The sequence below is a fragment of the Moschus berezovskii genome, chromosome 12 (assembly GCF_049115385.1).
Source record: "Moschus berezovskii isolate FMDL1 chromosome 12, NW_MosBer_1.0, whole genome shotgun sequence".
NCBI classification, from domain to species: Eukaryota; Metazoa; Chordata; class Mammalia; order Artiodactyla; family Moschidae; genus Moschus; species Moschus berezovskii.
The window spans coordinates 62,285,446-62,302,401 of NC_142471.1; the positions used below are offsets into that span (position 1 = coordinate 62,285,446).

The 16,956-nt window shown below is 37.2% G+C and overlaps 1 protein-coding gene across 3 annotated transcripts in view; it reads right to left on the bottom strand.

The window, feature by feature from the left end:
* LOC129555969 (cytochrome P450 2C21-like) overlaps nucleotides 1-14,797 on the bottom strand; it is a 44,699-nt gene extending 29,902 nt beyond the window's left edge. For 2 of the 3 annotated variants that reach the window (XM_088842153.1, XM_088842152.1), the window contains exons 1-3: nucleotides 14,620-14,791; nucleotides 3,943-4,101; nucleotides 2,640-2,789 (exon numbers count right to left, since the gene is read on the bottom strand). In XM_088842153.1, the coding sequence (XP_088698279.1) occupies nucleotides 2,640-2,789; nucleotides 3,943-4,101; nucleotides 14,620-14,791 (481 nt within the window). Of the gene's footprint in view, nucleotides 1-2,639; nucleotides 2,790-3,942; nucleotides 4,106-14,619 lie in introns of all 3 variants that reach the window. The other variant, XM_055425931.2, reaches the window with a different exon arrangement.
* Between the last annotated feature and the right edge of the window lie 2,159 nt (nucleotides 14,798-16,956).

Here is a 16,956-nt window from a genome sequence, read left to right on the forward strand (position 1 = left end):
TAAAACTTTTCCAGTCCTGTGGCCACTGCTGAGTTTTCCAAATTTGCTGACATGTTGAGTGCAGCACTTTCACAGCATCATGTTTCAGGATTTGAAGTAGCTCAACTAGAATTCCATCACCTCTACTAGCTTTGTTCGTACACACTTACCTAGAGCTAGACATCCTGGAATGTGAAGTCAAGTGGGCCTTAGGAAGCATCACTACAAACAAAGCTAGAGTGTGAGATGGATGAGTGCAATTGTGCGGCATTGCCTTTCTTTGGGATGGGAATGAAAATTGACCTTTTCCAGTCCTGAGGCCACTGCTGAGTTTTCCAAATATACTGGCATATTGAGTGCAGCACTTTCACCTCCACTAGCTTTGTTCATAGTGATTCTTCCTAAGGCCCACTTGACTTTGCATCCCAGGATGTCTGGCTCTAGGTGAGTGATAACACCATTGTGATTATCTGGGTCATGAAGATCTTTTTTGTGTAGTTCTGTGTATTGTTGCCACCTCTTCTTAATATCTTCTGCTTCTGTTAGGTCTATACCATTTCTGTTTTATTATGCTCATCTTTGCATGAAATGTTCCGTTGGTATCTCTAACTTTCTTGAAGAGATCTCTAGTCTTTCCCACTCTATTTTTTCCCCTATTTCTTTGCATTACTCACTAAGGAACACTTTCTTATCTCTTCTTGGTATTCTTTGGAACTCTGCAGTCAAACTGGGCTACCTCACAGGTATGAGGTCTCCATAGTTAGGTGGAATCAAGCAGAGTCTGGGTGGTTATCAGTGAGGAAGTTGAGAGAAGGCCATATTAATTATGAGAAAACTGAATCAGCTAACAATAATTTCTCCTTGAAATACAAATCAGGTGGACAAAACCACTTACAAGTATGTGTATCAAATTTCAGTATTCATTGATTTACTAATTCCATTTCAGAAATTTTATTCTAGAAAGTAATCAGAAATATTCAATGATTAATAGGTTTTTTATAGTATTAGCAACAAAGTATTGAAAAAAGTCTATCTGGACAAATAAATAAAGTTTGGTTAAATAAACTATCAGTTCAGTTCAGTTTAGTCACTCAGTCGTGTCCGACTCTCCGCGACCCCATGAATCACAGCACGCCAGGCCTCCCTGTCTATCACCAACTCCCGGAGTACACTCAAACTCATGTCCACAGAGTCGGTGATGCCATCCAGCCATCTCCTTCTCCGTCGTCCCCTTCTCCTCCCGCCCCCAACCTTTCCCAGCGTGTGGATCACAATAAACTGTGGAACATTCTGAAAGAGATGGGAATCCCAGACCACCTGACCTGCCTCTTGAGAAACCTGTATGCAGGTCAGGAAGCAACAGTTAGAACTGGACATGGAACAACAGACTGGTTCCAAATAGGAAAAAAATAAACTATGGTACTTGCAAAATAATAGACTACTATACTATTAATAATGTTCTTGATAAAATAACATGCAAACATATTTATTTAATATGTTAAATTTTAACATAAGGATAGAGAACATCTATTCAGATGAACCTTGTGTTCTTATCACTGCTTCTGCCAAATCTCCCACCCATTCCCAGATAATATGTACCAAATGTCCACATGATGTTCATTGACACTCTACTTGAGAAACACTCAAAAGAAGAAACCAGAATCATGCATATATCTATAATTATTGCATTATTTATATCAGTAGCAGCAAAAAATTAGGGGGAGAAATCTATCTGGATTACTATATATCAGTGGTAAAAAACCCCAATACCGAGTCACAACTTAGAATATAGCATTAGTAAGTTAATAATGTTCTTTAAAAATGAAATATTGAAGTTAAAAACCACATATGTCTTATGATTCTGATCTTGCTCCTTCCCTGTCAAGTCTCCTACTCACCCCTTTCTCTCCTATCCCCTCTTCGGTCCTGCATGGGCATCCACACAGGTGTACACTGAGCAGATGTGTGCTGCTGCAGCTCCCTCCGTTCACTCCCATGGGGAGCTATAATACAGCCTTATGCACAGAGAAGGACTTGGTGCAAAATCTATACCTGAACCATTAATTTTGTTTCAGTTTCATTAAGATATCACAGATAGACAAGAATGAACAAGTTTAAGGTATACTGCATAATGACATAACATACATGTGTTGCAAAAAATTTGCAATACTTCTCAAGAAGCTACCTGAGAACTTAATCTTTTAAACAATTTTCACCAAGTTACTAGCAGATTGCCAAAATTCACACTTGCTTCTTCTTCCTGTGCACACATAAAAGCACATGTCCCAGCTCCTCTTACAGATAACCACATTTCCCAACTCTTGTGACTGAGTTACAGCCCATGGAATATGAAAGAATTTTTGTGTGCCTGCCATACCTCACCTGTTAAAAACAGTATTGCACTTTTCTTTATTCTTTCCTTCACCCCCACTACCATTCAAAGAGCTGAACTCTGGGAGCCACTGGAAGGCAACCATGTGCTGAAGAGATCAAAGGCCCTGGAAACCAGCCATTATGCCAACCACTTCACCTCCTACTACTGTCATGTGAACAGAAAGTAAACTTCTGTTGTATTTGAGCCATTATCACTCTGTAGTCTACATGTAATATCATTTAGCCTGCCCAAGCAGTTACTCTTAATTACATAAAGAAATACCCACCATTGGTTTTTTTTAATGCTTCCACCAAACATAAGGCTTCCTCTTGAATTCTGTGCTCAATAGTCCTCTTCCCCATCCCCATATTCCTCAAAACCATGAGGGAGAAACGTCGAGTTTGCTTCCATGTTTCTCCATTGCTGAAAACAATTCCTATCAGAACGAAAACCAAAAACAGAGAAGAATAATCCACTGCCATGAATTCTAGCTGAGGGTCTTTAAACCAGGAAATGACAAGGACACCTAAGCAGGGATTAAATATAGTAGTGACAGCCTCAGGAATTCCTATCGGGCCCTTCATCACCTGCTCCTCCTCTCTTAAACCAGCTTATATCTTACTGTTAAGACTCTTGGTTTTACATATTATGTACACTCTTCTTTATCCATTAGCTCCTGCAAAATTCAGAACACCCCTAAGAACCAAGTGTTATGTCTCCATTTTACTTATGAGAATGCTGAAAATCACAGAGGCAAAATACTTGCTGTTTGATAACACAGTTAACAATCCACAGGGTCCAAGTTATAGGTTAAGTTTTCAGGATTGATTTGTGCACTGAAAATGAACTGTAGGCAAAACAACAAAAGAGTCAGTTCTTAGGACAGGGATAAACAGCACTTGTGTATTGAAAGGAAGCTCATGAAAATCTATTCCTCAAGTAAGGGACATGGCCATAGCTCTTCCCATTTTGATATTTTCCTTCTATTTGCTAATCTCGTCCATGAAATATGGATGTCTTCCCCGTGTTCTAGCCTGCGGGTGCCTGCCACCCCTTCTCACAGCCTCACGGCTGTGAGACCCTCCTTTCAGAGCACATTTGTGCTTTATGCTTTGTATTATATTCTATTGGATTAAAAAAATTATTGTGCTTTTTTTTCTAAGAATAGAAAATTGAATGCAATTTACATATTCCAAACCTTTGTTGGTTCCGTGTATATATTATGCAAGCTTCCAAAATTAGTCTCTTAGCAACCATGATTCAGGCCAGAAAGCAAAATATTCAGTAAATAGGATAATTTATTGTCATTTTCCTCCCTTCTTTTTCTCTCTGTCTCTTTCTCATTATCTTACCTGGCCATAATTTTTTAATAGAACATTAGTGACTAGAAGATTTGCTTTCACTGCACTTAATGTTTCATTCAGACTGTGTCATCTTCATAATTTTAAATATGGATTAATGATCCATAGAAAACTGTTCATTTATGATGCTTTCATAAACTTCTGTATTACCTATAATTTCTCGATTCCTTAGCTTATTTGAATCTTTCCAACCTACAATTCCCACACAGTCCTCAAATAAAAGCATACCTAATCCCTTGTTGATGTTGTCTGCCACTGGTAAACTGCCTCTGCCAGAAAATTCCTCACTCTGATCAATCAGGATTTGCTTCACTGCTTCATATCCATGCAACACCACAGTGGGCTTCATGCCAAAATACAAAGTGAACACAGGACCATAATCTTCTGCTAGCTGGAAAAGGAAAAGGAGATGCAAGAACAGTGAGCATTACAAAACTGAAAATGTAGATAATGTAGGAAAATGTAGATAATGTGGGAAATATTTTTAATCTTCTTAAGATTCACAAATTGTAAAAGGTTTCAATTTCTAGAACCAGTAATTTGATATGACATCACTTTACTACAAGGGTAATTACTATATTATTAAGAATACTGTTATTATTATCATCACCATCAATAGTTATTCTTTATTCAGCTACTGCTATGTGACAAAAGCCAAAGTATGAATTTTATTAGTATTATTCTATTAAGCTTTTTTCTGCCAAACCTGTAATTGCTCCTTCCTTTTTATAGTGGCAATAAATGATATGTTTCTTCTGTTTAAGGGAAGGTGCTCAATCTCTCACACATGCAGATTAATAATCAACCCCTCACCGTCCATTCCTAACATCTTTAGCACCAGAGACCTCTAAGCATTCAAAATACATAAGGACAGAGCCATAGACATTTTCCATCTTCCCAGTGTGATGATGTAAGTAAGTTTCCACGAACTGAGATAAGCAGAAGGGATATGCACAAATTCTACACTAGCATAAATGGGTAACAACACATCTTTCATTTCTCCTCCTATCCATAGGTTGAAATGACAGCATAGAGATGACCCCTCCGTGACTGCAAATGAGAACAGCCCCAGAGCACAGGATGGCAAACTACAAGACTGAGAAGATCTGGTTCTCTGAAAGACCTCGTGGAGGAGAGGCAGCCCAGCAGCACTTAACTCTATGCCTTCTATGTGGAAGGCAGAAATAAACTGTCTTCCTTAAGTCACTGCATTATTGTGGTCTTTCTGTCATAGCAGCTTATTTAGTGTACTACGTGATATAGACTTTCAGTCTTCCAACTCGTCCAATGTTTGAATCTTTTTGCCACATTATAATCCATTCTCCATACAGCAACTCATTTCACAAAACAAATCTTAAAGAATATCATATTGCTCTTACGCTAAAGACCAATATTCTTAAAATCCCTATAAGATCTACTCTGGTCTCTGCTTATCTGCCTAATCTCATCTCACAACATGCTTTTACCTACTCTCTGGGTGACAAACAATAGGTCCTCTTTTAAACATTCCAATAACTAAGTCTGCTCCAGACTGAAAAAAAAAATGGAACAAACATTTACCTGTATTTTATCCAGTTAATGTCTAATTATTTTTCAGAGCTAATTATTTTTCTTAGCTCCAATTTCCCTTCCACAGAGAACCCTTACTGACTGTGTCTCTCACCTGTAATCCTTTAAACTACATCACCTTTTTCTACTGTGTTCCTATTACATGGTTTGCAATCATGCACTTATTTGCATAACTGTTTCATAAATACATGCCTACCATCTAGACTGTAAATTCTGTACTGCTGACCTTTTTTTTTTCTTTAATTCACTGCTCGGATAGTTAAAGAACCTGACCGCAATGTGGCAGACCTGGGTTCAATCCCTAGGTTGGGAAGATCCCCTGGAGAAGGAAAGAGCTACCCACTACAGTATTCTTGCTTGGAGAATTCCATGGACAGAGGAGCCTGGCTGGCAGGCTACAGTCCATGGGGTTGCAAAGAGTCAGACATGACTGAGTGACTAAAATTTTCACTTTCTTTCAGTTTGAAAATTCCCAGCATCTGACACACCTGGTACTGAAAATAGGCATTCAGTAACTTGTTAAGCTCAGGTATTAATATTTGTGCATAATAATTATTACTCACATTTTAAAGAAATAGAAATTAAAGCTCAGAGAGATTTTTAAAATTTGACCAAGGCTGTGAGTTAACAAGTGTATGAGCTGGGGTGTTGACACAATCTCTTCAAAACCAGAGTCTGATACACAGAAGGAGGAGCTTCTAGGGGCACTGGTCACATACCTTTCCCAGAGAAGTCAGATTTCAGATAATTCCTTCAAGATTTAAAGATCTATAGACTAGTAATTCATTCACTGAGCAAATACAACAGAAACTGAAATTTCTTGATACTTGGTTATTTCCTTGATTTCAAATCAATGTATTATTCTTTCAGGAAAATTTTGGGGTTGTCACTCTGTGACTATGCAGTTTTTAAAAATTAAAGCAATTTCATTGCCATTAGAATTCACCAAAAATTAGTGCTATAAAGGACACATAGGTCACAACATGGAAAGGGAATTCCTACTTTTGACAATTGCAACAATGATCTCAATGATCTCACTCCATTCTGGCAACCTTTAGCTATATACCATCTAAAATCATGTCTGGGAGTCATACATCATGGACAAGTGGGATTTATCCCAGGGATGCAAGTATGGGTCAATATTCTCAAATAAATCAATGAGATATACCATACTAACAAGTGAAAAAATAAAAATCATATGATAATAGATGTAGAAAACTTTTTTATAAAACTCAATATCCATTTAAGATTAAAAATTCTCTACAAAGTAGATATAGAGGCAACATATTTCAACGTAATTTTTAAAATCACACATATAATAAGTCCACAGCTAACATCACCATACTTGACAGTGAAAAACTGAAAACATTTTCTCTAAAATCAAGAACAAGATAAGGATGCCCACTCTTGCCACTTTTACTCAAAATATCATACTGGAAATCAAAGCCATAGCAATTAAAGAAAGAGAAATAAAAGGAATTGAAAAGAATGAAGAAAAACTGTCTTATTTGAAGATGATACAATACTTTGCTTACAAAATTCTAAGTTTAGTTCAGTCACTCAGTCATGTCCAACTCTGCAATCCCATGGATTGCAGCACGCCAGGCCTCTCTGTCCATCACCAACTCCTGGAGTTTACTTAAACTCATATCCATTGAGTTGATGATGCCATCTAACCATCTCATCCTCTGTCGTCCCCTTCTCCTCCCGCCTTCAATCTTTCCCAGCATCAGGGGCTTTTCCAATGAGTCAGTTCTTCGCATCAGGTGGCCAAAATATTAAAGTTTCAGCTTCAGCATCAGTCCTTCCAATGAATACTCAGGACTGATTTCCTTTAGGATGGACTTGTTGCATCTCCTTGCTGTCCAAAATTCTAAAGATACCAACAAAAATCTAGCTAGAGCTCATCAGTGAATTTGGAAAAGTTGTAGGATAAAAAAATTAACATACAAAAATCTGTTCCACTTCTAAACAATAAGAACAAACTATCAGAGAAATTATTAAAACAATCCCACTTATCATCACATAAAAGAGAATAAAATTCCAAGCAATAAATCTAATTAACCAAGGAAGTAAAAGACATGTACTCAGAAAACTATAAGGTGCTGAAAGACATAACATGCTCATGGACAGGGAAAATTAATATTGTTAAAATGAACATATTCCATATTGCCAAAGGAAATCAACAGATTCAAAGCAAATCCTATCAAAATACCAGTGTAATTTTCAAAGTGCTACAACAAGTAATTCTAAAATTTGTATGGAAACACAAAATATCTCGAGTAGACAAAGATATCCAAAGAAAGAACAGAACCAAAAGTATCATACTCCCTGATGTCAGACTATAGTACAGAGTTTTAGTAACCAAAACAGAATTGAACTGGCACAAAAACAGACACAGGTCCATGGACCAGAACATAGAGCCCAGAAAATAATCCACACTTACATGAAAAATGAATACATGAAAAAGGACACAAAAATATACAGTGGGGAAAAGGCAATTTCTTCAATAAGTTGTGTGAGGAAAACTAGACAGCTATACATAAAAGGATTAAATTAAAATATTTCACATGCTAGTAAGGTTATGCTCAAGATCTTTTAAGATAGGCTTCAGCAGTACATGAATCGAGACCTTCCAGATGTAAAAGCTGGGTTTAGAAAAGGCAGAGGAACCAGAGATCAAATTGCCAACATTCATTAGATCATAGAGAAACAAGTTCGGTTCAGTTCAGTCGCTCAGTCATGTCTGACTCTTTGCAGCCCCATGGACTGCAGCATGCCAGGCCTCCCTGTCCATCACCAACTCCTAGATTTATTCAAACTCTTGCCCATTGAGTCGGTGATGCCATCCAACCATCTCATCCTCTTCTAGGAGAAAGCAAGGGAATTCCAGAAAAAGATCTACTTCTGCTTCATTGACTATACTACATCCTTTTACAGTATGGATCACAACAAACTGTGACAAATTATTAAAGTGATGGGAGTACCAGACCACCTTACCTGCCTCTTGTGAAACCTGTATGCGGGTAAAGAAGCGACAGTTAGAACTGGATATGGAAGAACTGACAGGTTCAAAATTGGGAAAGGAGTAAAACAAGGTTGTATATTGTCACCCTGCTTATATGCAGAGTATATCTTAACTTATGTGCAGAGTACATCATATGAAATACTGGGCTGAATGAATCACAAGCTGGCATCAAGATTACCAGCAGCAATATCAAAAACCTCAGATATACAGATGATATCAATCTAATGGCAGAAAGCAAAGAGGAACTAAAGGACCCCTTGAGGAGGGTGAGAGAGGAGAGTGAAAAAGCTGACTTAAATCAGCATTCAAAAAACTAAGATCATGGCATCTGGTCCCATTATTTCATGGCAAATAGAAGGAAAAAAGTGGAAGCAGTGACAGATTTATTTTCTTGGGTTCCAAAATTACTGTGGACAGTAACTGCAGCCATTAAATTAAAAGATGTTTCCTCCTTGGAAGAAAAGCTATGACAAATCTAGACAGCATATCAAAAAGCAGAGATATCACTTTGCAGACAGAGTTATGGTTTGTCCATATAGTCAAAGCTATGGTTTTCTAGTAGTCATGTTTGGATGTGAGAGGTGAACCATAAAGAAGGCTAAGCACTGAAGAATTGATACTTTTTGTTTTACATGTTCTACAGGGAATTTTCTTTTCTTTTATTTTACTTTATTTTATTTTATTGGAGGCAAATTACCTTACATTAATATATTGGTTGGTTTTGCCATATATTGACACAAATCCGCCCCGGGTGTACATGTGTTCCCTTTCTTGAACCCCCCTCCCACCTCCCTCTTCCCCATATCCACCCTCCAGGTCATCCCTGTGCACCAGCCCCAAACATCCTGTATCATGCGTCAAACCTGGACTGGTGATTCATTTCACATATGATAATACACATGCTTTAATGCCATTCTCCCAAATCATCCCACCTTCACCCTCTCCCACAGAGTCCCAAAGACTGTTCTATACACGTATGTCTCTTTTGCTGTCTCGTATAAAGGGTTAAGGTTACCATCTTTCTAAATTCCATATATATGCGTTAGTATACTGCATTGATGTTTTCTCTCTGGTTTACTTCACTCTGTGTAATAGGCTCCAATTTCATCTGCCTCATTAGAACTGATTCAAATGCATTCTTTTTGATGGCATAAAAAATACTCCATTGTGTATATGTAGCAAAGCTTTCTTATCCATTCATCTGCAATTGGACATCTAGGTTGCTTCCATGTCCTGGCTATTATAAACAGTGCTGCAGTGAACGTTGGAGTACATGTGTCTCTTTCCATTCTGGTTTCCTTGGTGTGTATGCCCAGGAGTGTGATTGCTGGGTCGTATGGCAGTTCTATTTTCAGTTTTTTGAGGAATCTCCACACTGTTCTCCATAGTGGCTGTACTAGTTTGCATTCCCACCAACAGTGTAAGAGGGTTCCCTTTTCTCCACACCCTCTCCAGCATTTATTGCATGCAGACTTTTGGATAGCAGCCATTCTGATGGTGTGTAATGGTATCTCATTGTGGTTTTGATTTGCATTTATCTGATTATGAGGGATGTTGAGCATTTTTTCATGTGTTTGTTAGCCATCTTTATGTCTTCTTTGGAGAAATGTCTGTTTAGTTCTTTGGCCCATTTTTTGATTGGGTCATTTATTTTTCTGGAATTGAGTTGCAGGAGCTGCTTGTATATTTTGGAAATTAATCCTTTATCAGTTGCTTCATTTGCTATTATTTTCTCCCATTGTGAAAGCTGTCTTTTCACGTTGCTTATAGTTTCCTTTGCTGTGCAGAAGCTTTTGATTTTAATTAGGTCCCATTTGTTTATTTTTGCTTTTATTTCCAATATTCTGGGAGGTGGGTCTTGGAGGATCCTGCTGTGATTTATGTCAGAGAGTGTTTTGCCTACGTTCTCCTCTAGGAGTTGTATAGAATCTGGTCTTACATTTAGCTCTCTAATCCATTTTGAGTTTATTTTGGTGTATGGTGTTAGGAAGTGTTCTAGTTTCATTCTTTTACAAGTGGCTGACCAGTTTTCCCAGCACCACTTGTTAAAGAGACTGTCTTTTCTCCATTTTATATTCTTGCCTCCTTTGTCAAAGATAAGGTGTCCATAGGTGCCTGGATTTATCTCTGGGCTTTCTATTTTGTTCCATTGATCTATATTTCTGTCTTTATGCCAGTACCATACTGTCTTGATTACTGTGGCTTTGTAGTAGAGCCTGAAGTCCGGCAGGTTAATTCCCCCAGTTCCATTTTTCTTCTTCAAGATTGTTTGGCTATTCGAGGTTTTTTGTATTTCCATACAAATTGTGAGATTATTTGTTCTAGTTCTGTGAAAAATATCGTTGGTATCTTGATAGGGATTGCATTGAATGTATAAATTACTTTGGGTAGTATACTCATTTTCACAACATTTATTCTTCCAATCCACAAACACCGTATATTTTTCCATCTATTAGGGTCCTCTTTGATTACTTTCACTAGTGTTTTATAGTTTTCTATGTAAAAGTCTTTTGTTTCCTTAGGTAGATATATTCCTAAGTATTTAATTCTTTTTGTTGCAACAGTGAATGGAATAGTTTCCTTAATTTCTATTTCTATTTTCTCATTATCAGTGTATAGGAATGCAAGGGATTTCTGTGTGTTGATTTTATATCCTGAAACTTCACTGTATTCATTGATTGGCTTTAGTAGTTTTCTGGTAGAGTCTTCAGAGTTTTCTGTATAGAGGATCATGTCATCAGCGAACAGTGAAAGTTCTCCTTCTTCTTTTCCAATTTGCATTCCTTTTGTGTCTTTTCCTGCTCTGATTGTTGTAGCCAAAACTTCCAGAACTATGTTGAATAGTAGTGGTGAGAGTGGGCACCCTTGTCTTGTTCCCGACTTTAGGGGAAATGCTTTCAGTTTTTCACCTTTGAGGATAATGTTTGCTATGGGTTTGTCATATATAGCTTTTATTATGTTGAGATTTGTCCCTTCTATTCCCACTTTCTGGAGGGTTTTTATCATAAATGGATGTTGAATTTTGTCGAAGGCTTTCTCTGCATCTATTGAGATAATCCTATGGTTTTTATTTTTCAGTTTGTTAATGTGGTGTATTACGTTGATTGATTTGCGGATATTGAAGAATCCTTGCATTCCTGGGATAAAGCCCACTTGGTCATGATGTATGATCTTCTTAATGTGTTATTGGATTCTGATTGCTAGAATTTTGTTAAGGATTTTTGCGTCTATGTTCATCAGTGATATTGGCCTGTAGTTTTCTTTTTTGTGGGATCTTTACCAGGTTTGGGGATTAGGGTGATGGTGGCCTCATAGAATGAGTTTGGAAGTTTCTCTTCCTCAGCAATTTTCTGGAAGAGTTTGAGTAGAATAGGTATTAGCTCTTCTCTAAATTTTTGGTAGAATTCAGCTGTGAAGCCGTCTGGACCTGGGGTTTTGTTTGCTGGAAGATTTCTGATTACTTCCTCTAGTTCCATGCTTGTGATGGGTCTGTTCCGATTTTCTATTTCTTCTTGGTTCAGTTTTCGAAAGGTGTACTTTTCTAGGAATTTGTCCATTTCTTCCAAGTTATTCATTTTATTGCCATATAATTGCTGATAGTATTCTCTAATAATCCTTTGTATTTCTGTATTGTCGGTTGTGATCTCTCCATTTTCATTTCTAATTTTATTGATTTGGTTATTCTCCCTTTGTTTCTAGATGATTCTGGCTAGTGGTTTGTCAATTATATTTACCTTCTCAAACAACCAGCTTTTGGCTTTGTTGATTTTTGCTATGGTCTCTTTTGTTTCTTTTGCATTTATCTCTCCCCTAATTTTTAAGATTTCTTTCCTTTTACTAACCCTGGGGTTCTTCATTTCTTCCTTTTCTAGTTTCTTTAGAATAGAGTTAGGTTATTTAGTTGACTTTTTTCTTGTTTCTTGAGGTGTGCATGTATTGCTATGAACTTCCCCCTTAGCACTGCTTTTACAGTGTCCCAGAAGTTTGCGGTTGTGTTTTCATTTTCATTCATTTCTCTGCATATTTTGATTTCTCTTTTAATTTCTTCTATGGTTTGTTCATTATTCAGCAGCGTGTTGTTCAGCCTCCATATGTTGGCATTTTTAATAGTTTTTCTCCTGTAATTGAGATCTAATCTTACTGCATTGTGGTCAGAAAAGATCCTTGGAATGATTTCAATTTTTTTTGAATTTACCAAGGCTCGATTTATGGCCCAGGATGTGATCTATCTTGGAAAAGGTTCCGTGTGCACTTGAGAAAACGGTGAAATTCATTGTTTTGGGGTGAAATGTCCTTTAGAGATCTATTAGGTCTAACTGGTCTATTGTATCATTTAAAGTTTGTGTTTGCTTGTTAATTTTCTGTTTAGTTGATCTATCCATAGGTGTGAGTGGGTTATTAAAATCTCCCACTATTATTGTGTTATTGTTAATTTCCCCTTTCATACTTGTTAGTAATTGTCTTACATATTGCAGTGCTCTTATGTTGGGTGCATAAATATTTATAATTGTTATATCTTCCTCTTGAATTGATCCTTTGATCATTATGTAGTTTCCTTCTTTGTCTCTTTTCACAGCCTTTGTTTTAAAATCTATTTTATCTGATATGAGTATTGCCACTCCTGCTTTCTTTTGGTCTCTATTTGGGTGGAATATCTTTTTCCAGCCCTTCACTTTCAGTCTATGTGTCCCTCATTTTTGTCTCTTGTAGACAACATATATTGGGGTCTTGTTTTTGTATCCATTCAGCCAGCCTTTGTCTTTTGGTTGGGGCATTCAACCCATTTACGTTTAAGGTGATTATTGATAAGTATGATCCCGTTGCCATTTTCTTTATTGTTTTGGGTTCAAGTTTATATACCCTTTCTGTGTTTCCTGTCTAGAGAAGATCTTTTAGTATTTGTTGGAGAGCTGGATTAGAGAGCTAAATATAAGATCAGATCCTATACAACTCCTAGAGGAGAACGAAGGCAAAACACTCTCCGACATAAATCACAGCATGATCCTCCAAGACCCACCTCCCAGAATATTGGAAATAAAAGCAAAAATAAACAAATGGGACATAATTAAAATCAAAAGCTTCTGCACAGCAAAGGAAACTATAAGCAAGGTGAAAAGACAGCCTTCAGAATGGGAGAAAATCATAGCAAATGAAGCAACTGATAAAGGATTAATCTCCAAAATATACAAGCAGCTCCTGCAACTCAATTCCAGAAAAATAAATGACCCAATCAAAAAATGGGCCAAAGAACTAAACAGACATTTCTCCAAAGAAGACATAAAGATGGCTAACAAACACATGAAAAAATGCTCAACATCCCTCATAATCAGAGAAATACAAATCAAAACCACAATGAGATACCATTTCACACCAGTCAGAATGGCTGCTATCCAAAAGTCTACATGCAATAAATGCTGGAGAGGGTGTGGAGAAAAGGGAACCCTCTTACACTGTTGGTGGGAATGCAAACTAGTACAGCCACTATGGAGAATAGTGTGCAGATTCCTCAAAAAACTGAAAATAGAACTGCCATACGACCCAGCAATCGCACTCCTGGGTATACACACCGAGGAAGCCAGAATGGGAAGAGACACATGTACTCCAACGTTCATTGCAGCACTGTTTATAATAGCCAGGACATGGAAGCAACCTAGATGTCCATCTGCAGATGAATGGATAAGAAAGCTTTGGTTCATATACACAGTGGAGTATTTTTCAGCCATCAAAAAGAATGCATTTGAATCAGTTTTAATGAGGTGGATGAAACTGGAGCCTATTACACAGAGTGAAGTAAACCAGAAAGAAAAACATCAATGCAGTATACTAACGCATATATATGGAATTTAGAAAGATGGTAACCTTAACCCTGTATACGAGATAGCAAAAGAGACATAGGTGTATAGAACAGTCTTTGGGACTCTGTGGGAGAGGGTGAAGGTGGGATGATTTGGGAGAATGGCATTGTAGCATGTATATTATCGTATGTGAAATGAATCACCAGTCCAGGTTCAACGCATGATACAGGATGTTTGGGGCTGGTGCAAGGGGATGATCTGGAGGGAGGATATGGGGAAGAGGGAGGTGGGAGGGGGGTTCAAGAAAGGGAACACATGTACACCCGGGGCGGATTCGTGTCAATGTATGGCAAAACCAACCAATATATTAATGTAAGGTAATTTGCCTCCAATAAAAATAAATAAATAAAACCGCTTTTAACAAACATGGTGTCTGGGACTATGGAGTCGGGGACAAGACATACGGCTGTCTTATTTACTCATTACAAACAGCTGGAAGAAAAGTAATCATACTTGCCTTGCTAATGGATTTGCTGACATTCTTAATATTTATCTGGAGAATATTTCCAATAATTGGGAGAGGAGTGGGCCCAGGTGGCAGCTTCCCTTTGGCATGCCTCTGATTCCATAGAAAAAGGAATATCAAAATAGAAAGACAGATCACCAGAACTACGAAGAGATCCATCGGTGTACTTTGCGTGAGGGCAACTGAAAGTTTAGAATCCAAACACTTTATAAAAACTAAGTGCAAAGAAAAAAACAAACAAACTAAGTGAAAGCTTATCACCAAACATTCAATAAGTCTTTGAACTTTTAAATAAATATTGTTTTATCATCAGTGCACTTTGGCTTGTCAATAGATATTTAAATGAAAGGTTACATTAGTATTGATAAACATGTAAGTTTCAATGGAAATCTCAACTAAAAAAATAATTCATTTTCTCAGAGATGGCCATATTTTAGTAGTAAAATTTAAGCTATCAGAATTTCAAAGGACTGGAATTCACAATCACAGCAAATGATGAGAGTGTCTCTGCGCATCACATGAGCAGAAAAAGAAGCACTCTCTTAGAGCTTTTTCTCATAAAATCCATGGAAAGGCCAGGTGAAGACAGAAGAAGGAGGCAGGACAAATAAAGAAAGGAATAGGGAGCTGGTCTTATCTTAGAAAAGAGAATTCCACTAGTCTTCGCAGAGCACTTTTTCTGTGCCAGGAGTTCTGACACCACTTACTTCCAGAGGAGATGTTGGTCAGCAGACTGTAGACAGAAAACAGGAATAACAAGTCAAGGAAAGAAATCACTCAAAGACATCAGTGGAAGTTCCCTTGGCTGCATATCACCCACCCCGCTTCTTTGTATACCCATTTCCAATAAGGATCACATAGCCAGAGCAAATATTGTATGTTCACACCTACATGAAAAAATACACTCCAGCATTCAATACTATAAATATTTGAAAGTGTCTAGAAACTCACAGGTATGAACAAAGTTTCAATACTCAAAAGATATTTGAGGACCTCCAATTGTATGATAAACATCAAACTTAAAAGTCAGAAAATTAATACTTGAAGGACTTAACTTAGTGAAAGCAGAAAAATTAAAATCATCAGATAAATTTAACCATGAAAAAGAAAAAGTTATTAGAAAACTGAGAAGTTCTTGGTAATTAAGTGTGTAGTGGCAAAAAATATTTTTCAATAAATGGATATGCTGTGTAATAAAATAGATTTAGTTCCATTTTCACTTATTTTAAACAGCAGTAAGATTTAGCAGTAACATGGGTTTCCACAAGGATAGACTACAAAATAGTAATGATGAAAACATAAACAAAGTTAAGTAGTATGGAGAATAGTTTTATTAATAGAAATCCTAGTGACTTCATCACAAGAGTTTTAAGGAGAGAGAAAAATGATCAAACAATAATAAGCTAAGGAAATTGAATACATTTTTCCTACAATGATGAAAAATCCAAAGAATCCACCAAATTCTAAACAGGATTACAGAGAAAAGTTCCACACTCCCAAAATCTTGTGGAACATGAGAATAACAAGGGAAAATAAAACCCTGAAAAGTTTTAAAGAGAAAAAGGAAGTTACAAAGAATGAGACTCAATTTAGAATAAATTTGAATCAGTTCTAATGAGGTGGATGAAATTGGAGCCAATTATACAGAGTGAAGTAAGCCAGAAAGAAAAACATCAATGCAGTATACTAACGCATATATATGGAATTTAGAAAGATGGTAACTTTAACCCTGTATACGAGACTTCAAAAGAGACATAGGTATATAGAACAGTCTTTGGGACTCTGTGGGAGAGGGTGAAGGTGGGATGATTTGGGAGAATGGCATTGTAGCATGTATATTATCATATGTGAAATGAATCACCAGTCCAGGTTCAACGCATGATACAGGATGCTTGGGGCTGGTGCACGGGGATGACCTGGAGGGAGGATATGGGGAAGAGGGAGGTGGGAGGGGGGTTCAAGAAAGGGAACACATGTACACCCGGGGCGGATTCATGTCAATGTATGGCAAAACCAACCAATATATTAATGTAAGGCAATTTGCCTCCAATAAAATTTAAAAAAATAGAATAAATCTTTCCTTACACAATGCTTATAAATGATTAAAAACAGTCAAGTAAAATCTTCAAAAGCTCAATAGGAAATGATTTTCAAAATTGTCATTCTATACCTGATAATTCAACCATAAGGTCAAAGTATAGACATTTGGGGGCCTTCCCTGGTGGTCTAGTGGTTAACACTCCATGCTTCCACTGCAGGCAGCAGGGGTTCAATCCCTGGTCAGTGAACTAAGGTCCCTCATGCTGTGTGGTACAGACAAAAAT